The sequence below is a fragment of the Oryza glaberrima genome, chromosome 2 (genome assembly GCF_000147395.1).
Source record: "Oryza glaberrima chromosome 2, OglaRS2, whole genome shotgun sequence".
Lineage (NCBI taxonomy): Eukaryota > Viridiplantae > Streptophyta > Magnoliopsida > Poales > Poaceae > Oryza > Oryza glaberrima.
This window is the reverse complement of record NC_068327.1, coordinates 29,754,101-29,765,357: the sequence shown is the minus strand read 5'-3', so window position 1 is coordinate 29,765,357 and position 11,257 is coordinate 29,754,101. Positions and strand designations below refer to the sequence as shown.

General features: G+C 43.5%; 1 protein-coding gene across 1 annotated transcript; it reads right to left on the bottom strand.

Moving 5' to 3' along the window:
* Positions 1-1,892: 1,892 nt before the first annotated feature.
* On the bottom strand, positions 1,893-5,531 carry LOC127764601 (endoglucanase 7). Its single transcript, XM_052289499.1, has 5 exons — positions 4,869-5,531; positions 4,576-4,788; positions 3,908-4,108; positions 2,888-3,142; positions 1,893-2,785 (listed from the first exon to the last, which is right to left on the bottom strand). Exons 1-5 carry the CDS (start codon positions 5,163-5,165, stop codon positions 2,090-2,092), a joined length of 1,662 nt encoding a protein of 553 aa, XP_052145459.1. The 5' UTR covers positions 5,166-5,531; the 3' UTR covers positions 1,893-2,089.
* Between the last annotated feature and the right edge of the window lie 5,726 nt (positions 5,532-11,257).

The window sequence follows — 11,257 nt, the reverse complement described above, 5'->3', positions numbered from 1 at the left end:
ATTGCAATAAATGGATAACTGCTATGCATGATGAGATGGAATCACTTGAAAAAAATCATACTTGGGAATTGGTGAAATTGCCAAAGGAGAAGAAACCTATCCGTTGCAAGTGGATCTTCAAAAGAGAGGAAGGTATGTCTCCAAGTGGTGAGGCAAGATACAAAGCAAGGTTAGTTGCAAAAGGTTATAGCCAGATTCCAGGTATTGATTTTAATGATGTCTTTTCCCCTGTTGTGAAGCATAGTTCAATTCGCACTTTACTCAGTATTGTTGCAATGCATGATTATGAACTAGAGCAAATGGATGTTAAAACTGCATTTTTACATGGGGAGTTAGAAGAGGACATTTATATGGAGCAACCTGAAGGTTTTATTGTTCCCGGAAAAGAGAACCTAGTTTGTAGGTTAAAGAAATCTCTTTATGGGTTGAAGCAATCACCTAGACAATGGTATAAGAGATTTGACTCTTTCATGCTTTCTCAGAAGTTTAGAAGATCCAATTATGATAGCTGTGTTTATCTCAAAGTTGTTGATGGTTCAGCTATATATTTGCTACTTTATGTCGATGATATGTTGATTGATGCAAAAGACAAATCAGAGATAGCAAAGTTGAAGGCACAATTGAGTAGTGAATTTGAGATGAAGGATTTGGGTACAGCGAAGAAAATTCTCGGTATGGAAATTACTAGAGAAAGACATTATGGCAAGTTATATCTTAGTCAGAAAGGTTATATTGAAAAAGTTCTTCGTCGTTTCAATATGCATGATGCAAAACTAGTGAGTACTCCTTTAGCTGCACATTTCAGATTTATGTCCACAATCATATTATGATATTGAGTACATGTCTAGAGTTCCTTATTCAAGTGCAGTTGGTTCACTTATGTATGCCATGGTATGTTTTCGTCCTGACTTATTACATGCATTGAGTGTTGTCAGTAGATACATGGCTAATCCTAGCAAAGAGCATTGGAAAGCCGTTCAATGGATTTTCAGATACCTACGTGGTACATCTAGTGCTTGTTTGCAGTTTGGGAGATCTAGAGATGAACTTGTTGGTTATGTGGATTCAGATTTTGCTGGAGATTTGGATAGGAGAAGATCGCTCGCAGGTTATGTTTTCACTATTGGAGGATGTGCTGTTATTTGGAAGGCAAGTTTGCAAGCAACTGTTGCCTTATCTACTACTGAAGCAAAGTATATGGCTATTTCTGAAGCTTGTAAAGAAGCTATTTGGCTTAGAGGTTTGTACACTGAGCTTTGTGGAGTTATGTCTTGCATTAATATATTTTGTGATAGTCAAAGTGCAATATGCCTTACAAAGGATCAGATGTTCCATGAGAGAACAAAGCACATTGATGTGAGATATCACTTTATTCGAGATGTGATTGCTGAAGGTGATGTCAAGGTATGCAAGATAAGTACTCATGATAACCCAGCTGATATGATGACAAAGCCAGTTCCTGCTACTAAGTTTGAGCTTTGCTCAAGCTTGGTAGGTGTTACAGTATAGTCCTAGAGACTATTTGGCGCGCGGTGATTTTACCTATATGAGGTATTTTTTTTGGTGATTGATGTTTTTATGCTACGAGAGGAAATTCGTCTCAAGGTGGAGATTGTTAAATATGTGATTCGAATTTTGGGCCCACAATATATTCGGATTAGTTTCCTAGTAGGAGTTCATATTATGTCACCCTATATATACTCTTGTAAGCCGTACAGAAAGGGGAGACGTTCCCATTGTGATTCCCCTACGTTTGTAATCAACTCTTCTATAGTGATCATTGCCGGTCGGCGCCCGTAGTTTTTTCCCGTAAGGGTTTTCCACGTAAAATTCGTGTCTCCGTTGTACATAACAAAATCACCGATGGAACACACGTACAGGGAAGCCAAATGATAAAATTCTTTTTCTTCGTATGTACCGGTGGCGAATTTACATTTGCATGCGAATGCGTCCACCCGTCCCTCTCTCTTTTTGTATACAAAATGAATTTTTCCAATCTGTGTGAAAAGAAGATCTCCAAAGAAGGAGAAGAAAAATGAACAAAAGAATGGGGAAAATTGTACAGCCCCCCCTCTATAACCTAATCTATTTACACATCGGCCGCCGTACTCCTCGCCGGAGCCGCCACCTCCTCCTGCTCCCTCTCCTGCCGGGCCATCCTGTTCAGCTTGGCGAACATGCCGACCATGGGCGCCGTGTTGTACGTGCACGCCTCCGTCTGCATGTAGTTCTCCCGGTTGTCCCTGAACCTGTCCCGCCGGTCCGGCCCACCGACGATGGCGCCGACGAGGACGTTCGGGTTGGAGCTCCGGCGACCGAACCAGTGGTCGAACCCCTGCGTGCACCCGATGAACTCCTTGCTGTGCTTGTACGGCACGATGGACGCGGCGCGGTGGTGCACCCTGTTCGGGTACTTGGCGCCGTACCCGACCAGGTAGCTGATCCCCCTCGGGTTGGTGCCCAGCACGTAGTCCACCTGCGCCCTCGCGAGCGCCGCCACCTCGCCCGCGCCCGCCGTCTCGCCGCCCGCGCACGACACGGCGCCGTCCGCGTCGTCGCCCAGGTAGTCCGCGTACGCCGCGAGGAGGAACGCCGCGTTGGTCACGTACTGCATGTTGTTCCACTGCCTCACGTACAGCATCCCGCCCGGGCTCCGCTCCACGTTCGCGTCCGCGCCGCCGTCCGCGTTCCGCCCCAGGCACCCGCACACGTAGTGCTCCGCCTTCGCCCTGTACTGCTCCAGCGTGCTCCTGTGCCGCTCCTCGTGCTCTCCTCTCAGCAGCAGCTGTCACCAAACACACAATACACCGTTAGAACGTGTGTCGAATATGTGTACAAAGTCTGGACAAGTTCATCAGTAATAAGGTTTTTCTGTGTTTGGGCTTACTCTTGCGGCGAGGATCTGGACGCCGGCGTACTTGACGTCCCAGCTGAACTCGGTGATGGCCCAGCCGGTGCCACCGAAGCAGTCGGCGTTGTCCACGACGTAGTCGAGGTAATGGGCCTTGCCGGTGGCCCGGTGCAGCCACAATGCGGCCCAAAGGAGCTCGTCCTTGTACCCGCTCACCGACGCGTAGTAGCTCTTCACCTCGGCGATACTGCTGTCATACTTCCCTCTGTACTTGTCGGCAAACTCGAACAGCTGCACACACGTACACAAACGTATTCAGCAAAATTCATTTAATCATGAGGAGTACGTATATTAATAAGACCTTTTTTTTGTTGTCATAGCTGACGCTGGAAAAAAGTCATGCATACGGAGCTACGGACTAGTTCAATTCGCGCATGACGACACGACATTTCTTGGTTTCTAAGGAGTAGTTTATGCGATTGAACTGGCGACCTAATCATGGACCAAAACGAGTTAGCAAATGGAAAGTTTCTCATCTACCAGATGCTAACTATCTTTTTTTTTTTCTTTTCTCCTCGTTAGGTTGCGTGCCGGCTCCTTGGCCCCGCATGCCAGCCACCAGCTTGCCAGCAGCTATCTACGAACCGACACAGACTTCTCACCTCAAAAAAAATGTTCTTTTTTTTGGAAAAAATTTAAAATTTTCTCCTGCCGTCGTCGTGTTGACAAGTTGGCATGTGCCGCACAAGGCACAAGAAAGAACACACATCCAAAACACTAACACTAATACTATAATGATGTTTCTCAGAAAATACTATAATACTGATACGCATCCAAAGAAAAAGTCCGGCACATCTTGACTAAAGTTGCAAGTACACGCAACGGTCCAAAATTCGGTACGCGTACTGGTAAACAATACCCCCCAAAATTTCAAAATTTGAATTTTCGCCATTTTAATTTCTTCGTCGCCGAAATAATAATTGATCCAGAAAGATCCAATTAATCCACGAGACTTTGTTGCACGTTGGTGAGCTGGATTATGTGTGTAGTTAGTACCTGCTGGGCGTGGTGCAGGAGGAGGCTCGCGTAGTGCGGGTTGGACTTGCGGAAGACGATGGACGCGGCGGCCATCGCCGCCGCCGTCTCGCCGGCGACGTCGGAGCCCGGCCGCTCCCGGTCCACCTTGTACGCCTGCCTCGACGTCGTCATGTCCTCCGGCCGCTGCCAGCAGTAGTGATCCGTGTCGCCGTCCCCGACCTGCAAATTAATCACGGTTTTCTTTTCTTAGAAAGAAAATTCAGCGTTTTAATTTTGGCAGAAGTGAGCAAAAATTTCGAAATCTTGGCACTACTACGCCATGTGGAAACGCATAGTTTAATGTTCGTAATCGTACGCTACATCAAACTGGCCACCTAACACGGTTGTTGCTATTCACCAGAAAGAACACCTTTTCTTCGTAACAAGAATATAATTTGGCTACGTTCAGAATGTTAGGAGGGAAAAGAAAAGAAAAAAGAAAAAAGAAAAAGAAAAGAACTAGTAAAGTACAAGTAGTAGTAGTGATAATTGAACTGGTCTCTTGATCTCTATATGTTGTAGCTTGTGTTCAACAGCTAGGACAATTTCGTCATGCATGAGAGAGAGAGATCAGAAATGGTCTCACGCATGATCGTGCCGTCATCAGATGGAAGCAGTTTAGGTGAAGGATTTGATTAAGTACGTACCTCAGCCCAGAGCTCGTTGGGCTTGGTGTGCGCCTTGATGAAGTAGTCAGTGCCCCACTTGATGGCCTCGAGCGCGTGGCCGAGCTCGCCGGCGGCCTCGACGTCGTCGCCGTACTCGATCATGCTCCACGACAGCATCGTCACCGTGAACGCCATGGGCAGCCCGAACTTGACATGGTCGCCGGCGTCGTAGTAGCCTCCCACCAAATCCACCTAATTAACCACCATCCAAGTTAGTAACAATCTAGCCATCGAATTCTCGCTGCGCAATGGAGTAGTGTTCGTCCATGTACCCCTTGCTCGAGGCCGTCGGTGAGGCCGGAGTGGTCGCGCCACGCGACGCGCTGGTTGTGCGGGAGCCGCCCCGACCGCTGCGCCTCGAAGTAGAGCAGGCTCTTCCGCAGCGCGTCCTCGTAGTTGTGCGCCTTCCTCTCCGTCGCCGCCGCGCCCGCGCCACCGGCAGCGGCGAGGAGAAGCAGCTGCAGCAGCAGCGCGGCCACGAGGACCAGCGCCCGGCCTCTCATCGCGCCCGGCGGTGTCGTCGTCGTCGTCGTCCACGCATGTGCCCGCCCCTGCACCGCCGCGCGCATGTGATTGGCGGCGCGTTGCTTGTGCGCTGTGGCTATCGATCTCTCTGCGCGAGTGATGGTGGATGAGATGAGCTCTTCTCGGTTCTTTGCGCGATCTCCCGCGCTGCGTGATCGACGCCGAGCAGTTGAACAACGAGGCAGGGAGCTTATATCCTTCACAGGAAGCTGGGCCGGCCGGTGTCCAACCCCGAGACGCTCCCGCGCGCGCGCGAGCGAGCACTGCGCGTTGAATCGGCTCGGCCCCGCGAAGAATATAATACTCCTCCTCCGCCTCCTCTGCTTGCTCGGTGTGTGGCGTGTGCAAAGAAAGGCTGGGAGCGCGAGGAAACGCACGAAAAATATAAGCCGCCGCACCCGCGTCGCGGTTGCCTCTGGAGTTGGAGGGGTTGTGTGATGATGTGTCGTGTGGTGGACTCGTTCGATCGGGGGGGTTTGGTGAGGAGCAAAGCGAGCAAAAGCTACAATAGCGGAGCAGATTTTGACCGGCGCGCGCTCGCGCACGCGCGTGCGCCGAATCGGTTTGCGTCCGTGGACGCGTGGTTGGCTGATGGTTGCTGCTGCTGCTGCGAACGCATGGGACGGACGCGATCAACCCTGCGCTGCACCGCAACGCAAACGCAAGCACACGTACCAACCCGTGTGCACATTGGACGGTGTAACTAATTTTACAGTGTCTTGAATTGAGCACTTTTGGACAGGGGAGTTAGTGAACTGGGTCAGATGTTTAATTTAGAGAACTTCGGCCTTGTTTAGTTAAAAAAAATTCACTCATCATATCGAATGTTTAGATACATGCATAAAATATTAAATATAGACAAAATAAAAAACCAATTATACAGTTTGTGTGTAAATTACGAGACGAATCTTTTACACCATGATTTGACAATGTGGTGCTATATTAAACATTTGCTAATGATGGATTAATTATGCTTAATAAATTCGTCTCGCAGTTTCTAACGGAATCTATAATTTATTTTGTTATTAGAATATGTTTAATACTTTAAATGTGTATCCGTATATTTGATGGGATAATCAAACCCAAAATAGAGGGTGTTAATTAATTTGCGCATGTTACTATGCAGTAGTAGTACGAGTGGTTACGAGCGGTTGATTTACGTTTGACTATTGGCGAGGCTTGCTGTCCCGACATATATGATTCTGGCGGATTTTGTCGGGGAACGAGCATGTTTCGCCAAGATTGCATTTGGTTGGTTACGCGCACTGTAGGATCGGAGGACATTTGGTCAAATCAAAATGGTTGGGTTCGAGATGATAGCTGCAGCGTCCGACTTTCTCCCAAATGATAATACAGATGATCGCATCTAGTACCAGACTGCTACTCATTAATTACAATTATCATGTTCGTATACAGTATCAACCAGCATAGCACGAGCTTAGCTACCTAGCGAGAGCCGAGAGCATTAACTAGAACCAGGTCAAGCATGGTTTTTTTTTCAAATTTGTTGAATTTTCCTCTTGTGCTGTGTCATCCAGCGAAGATTAATTGTCTTGAGTTAAAAATCTGATCAAGCGTTCGTTAAAAAAAAATCTGATCAGGCTACTATGTACAATCATACGTCTTTTTTCTCTAGTATATGATCTACAGGTGTATTCTCTGCGTGCGTGTATATACATGAAACTACCTATAGTGATATCCATATGATCCCTTTCCCGCCATGATAGGGACTCCCCGGCGGCAACGATTTGGACGGCTCCGATCAACCGATCCATCGATTGAGCCCGTCTTCCTCCGTCGCTCTCTCCACCGGCTGCTTGCTGCTACTCCACCCATCGTTCGACTGACAGACATTGTACACTGTACATGCAATTATGCAATTAACCTCTCTTTCTCTCTCTAAAAAGAGATGTAGAGTGAGAAGCGTACCTCCAAACATCTCTCTAGAAAATGAGATTTAGGGTGAGAAACGTCACTCCAAACATTCTTTTAAAAAAATATAAATGTGTTGGGAATTAAATACAGGATTTTAGAGTTAAAACCACACACCCTTACCACTACATCTTTATGTCTCTGATAGTGTCACGCTTGGTGCACATCAGGTACTCTCTCCATCCTATAAAAAATGAATTTAAAACCGGATATGATATATTTTAGTACTATATAAATCTGGACATATATATATATATATGTCTAGATTCGTAGTTTCAGTATGTGTTACATCCGATATTAGGTTGGTTTTTTATAGGACGGAGGGAGCATGTAGGTAGGTAGGATAGGCAAGGGACAGGGGATTCATACGTTGATAGTAGCTTCACCGAGTTATGCCAATTGAAACTTCTTGCCTGCCTCTGTCCGGCTGTCTCTGTCGCTCTCTTCTCTTTCTTAGCTTAATCACTCACTGTTCCTTGGCCAATAAAAATCCCATTTTTTGACCGTGCTAATTAAGTAGCACGCGCGCAGCGTACGTACTGGTCTTGCTAGCTGCTAATACGTTCGTCCTTTTGTATTGTACAGCTGCTTGATTACATTGATGAAACGATTGTGATCGATCTTCTTAGTGCAGTACTATATATGCATGTTGCTGTTGCATACGTGTGCTAATTTAGTGGGTCGCAGGAGAGAGATATATGCATATATGTTACTCTCCCTATCTCAAAATATAAGAACCAGTAGTACTGGATGGAACGTTTTCTAATACTCCCTCTGTTTCACGATGCAAGTCATTTTAGCATTTCTCACATTCATATTAATGCTAATGAATCTAGACATATGCATTTTCCACATTCATATTGATGCTAATGAATCTAGACATATGTATTTTTCACATTCATATTGATGCTAATGAATCTAGACATATATATATATGTCTAGATTCATTAGCATCAATATCAATGTGGGAAATGCTAAAATGACTCACATTGTAAAACGAAGGGAGTACAACATATTCGGACAGGCTCCCTATCCGAACACATTGTACTACTCGCTCCGTTTCAAATTGTAAGACTTTCTAGTATTGCTCATATTCATTTAGAAGTTAATGATTATATATGTGTCTAGATTCATTAACATCTATATGGACGTGGACAATGCTAGAAAGTCTTACATTGTGAAACGGAGGAAGTAGGAAATATCCTATCTAGTTTTAGGTTTTATATTTTGGGATGAAGGTAGTAGCAATATACTCGCTCCATACTCATAAATGAAGTCATTTTGGATAGCGACATGGTTTCCAAAACACAACTTTGACTTCTTATTTCTATAAAAATATTTATTGAAAAGTGATATATGTATACTTTTATGAAAGTATTTTTTAAGGCAAATTTATTCATATAATTTTTATATTTTTAAACTCAACAACTTAATAACAACTTAATAGTTATTCATAATTTATATTTTCAATGTTTGACTTAAATATTATCCTAAACGATTTTTTTATGAGTATGGAAGGAGTATATGCATCAATGCACGATTCATTCATATGTTAGCTTCACTTGGTTGGCTTGGTTTAACCAAACGTTTGGTTTGCTCTGGTTTTTTCTCCTGCGGTTGGGACGTCTCGATATCCCTTTCTCCGTAAACTGTTTTCTCAAGCAATGAGAGGAAATTAAAGTGAAGCTAGTTAGAGCCACCTCTTATAGCCTTCTTAAACTTTTTTTTTCATCCAGTAAGGTCACTGAATAATGGGTTTTGGTGGCTAATGACGCCGAATTCTATTTGTGACCCGATAATTTTGTGCATGCACTAATTAATTGGTTTTTAATTATTGTTTGTGGGGATTTCTCTCTGTATTAGCCGGGCCTTTTTTTTTTCCTTTTGTAGAGAGCGATAGAGTGTCGGGGGCTTGATTGGACAAACGAACTACCTCTCGTTGAAGTTGTGGTAGCCATGATAATTAATTAATGTGTGTTTTCTGCAGCTTTTAAAATACTTTTCACTAGACAACTTTTTTCCTTATCTCGTTTTTAATATGATACTACCAGGTGTACACAAGGTCCACCTCAGGTATACAGGAAACAGTATATATATATAACTTCTTTTAAGGGTTATGGTTTATGTTATCTTCATTATCATGGCCACATTTACAAGTAAGCTTATAATGCATATTGTTCACTAATTTTGTGGCACTGACTCGTGCACCAAGCCATTTTTTTACATATCCTAATTCTAGCTATATTTTTATACTAGTAGAGGTGATTTGTACGAGTAGTAGGCTTGCATACACATATGTGTACATGTATATAATCTCATATACGTGTCTTCTTTTCTAAGTAACGTAACCATTACATTAGCTCTTTTATAGAAAAAAGTTTTTATATATGAATTTCTTAATATATATATATATATATATATATATATATATATATATATATTAAATCTATTTTTAAACTATATAATAGTTCATTCATTCATTTCTATATCGAATAGTTATCCCAAAATCATTCAGCAATTTAGTGAAAAAGATAGCCTAGAAATGCATTTAATGTTTTCTTTTGTTTGTAACTACTGCCTTAATTAGTGTACATTACTCAGCAAGTCATCATTCCCTTTTTAATTAGGACGGTCCCATTTCAAATATTTTCAGATTACGCGGTTGGGCAACAAAGTCCTAAATAAACCCGTGCTCAGTTTTGATTAAACATCAGTTCAGCACCCACATATACCCCCCCAAATGTCTGTCCTGTTGCCCCATAATCCGGAAACATTTGTTTGCATATGCAATGCATCAATCAGCAAAACGACAAGGCTGATACATGATGATACACGACAAGCTACAAAGCATCACAATTTCTTTCTTGCTTGCATAATACTATATACTACTAATGTATATATATGACTACAGTTTATATATGGTTTCTAGTGGTGCCTAATTAACCACTAATTGTCTGTCTGGCCGAGGCAATGGACGCATGCATGCATTGGATAGTTGGATGTTTCCCTCCTCTCTTGGTATAACTCTACTGGTATAAGTCGGTCTGGCTTAATACGTTGTGTAACGAATATTCTTATCTTTTAATATATTGACGTGCAATCCTTTTACGCGTTCCAGAAAAAAAATTGGATAGTTAAATCATTTGGACATATACTACTATACTACTACTAATCCTCCTCCATACTGCCACATAAACGTGTGAGAAAGAAGCACTGAAAATGACCAAATGAGAAGGCTTAATTGATCGGTCAGTTCAAAGCGCGTTAACAAGTGATCCTATTCGATTTGTTGTCCCTTCTACGTTGGTTTGGTAGCATGCATCCATATGGTGCCATACACTGTACAAAAAAAAAATACTATACTACAATCTTGTGAGACGATGCTCTCACATCTTCAGTCTCATGGCCACGCAGCAACTGTGATATCTATACCTGCTTTGTGACATTGTCAATGGGTGATTAGACGGTGTGCGTTTGTCGTGTACTCGCGTGGGCCATGCAATTCGAGATGTGTATGTGCAGATGAGTCAAAATGGAAGATAGGATGACACTATGTCTAGGCATTGTCAGGACCTGAAGGTTGACCACACCCTAACAAACTTTCTGACGTTTCTTATGGGGATGTCTTCTCCTTTTGTGGCTGCTGTTCGCTGAACCTTCTGCACATCTCGTACGTTTTCTTTCTTTCAGGAAGATTCACTGGATACACCACGGCCGGGCGAATCGTCGGTGTAATGTACTAGCCACATAATTTCTTCAAAATCGCCTAACATTTGGCCATGATTCATTTCCACCGAAATTCACGGCAACCGGCTGACATTTAGTTCGTTCTAGTCTGGTTGCTTCTGAAAATCATACTCTGAGTCTGATGGTCGTTAAGATTGGAGCAAATAACTCTAGAAAACTTGGGAGTGAATAGCTCTAGAGAAGCTACACAAAGACAGTAACATCACCTTAAGTGTGCAGCTAAGTGCAGTGAGCTACACTACTGAAAATCATTTGAAATTGCTGGCCCGTCTACTTCCATAACGTCACATTTCAAGGGAAATGTACTGCACATGAAACTTTTGTTTTTGTGCAGTGTTTTGCAGAAGGTGCACATGGAACATTTGCTGCAACGTGTTTTCCTCGCCAGTCACAAAACCCTCCAATTTCGTGTCACTCACATCACCTTCATAACCATCTAATACTAGTTTATTCTAGT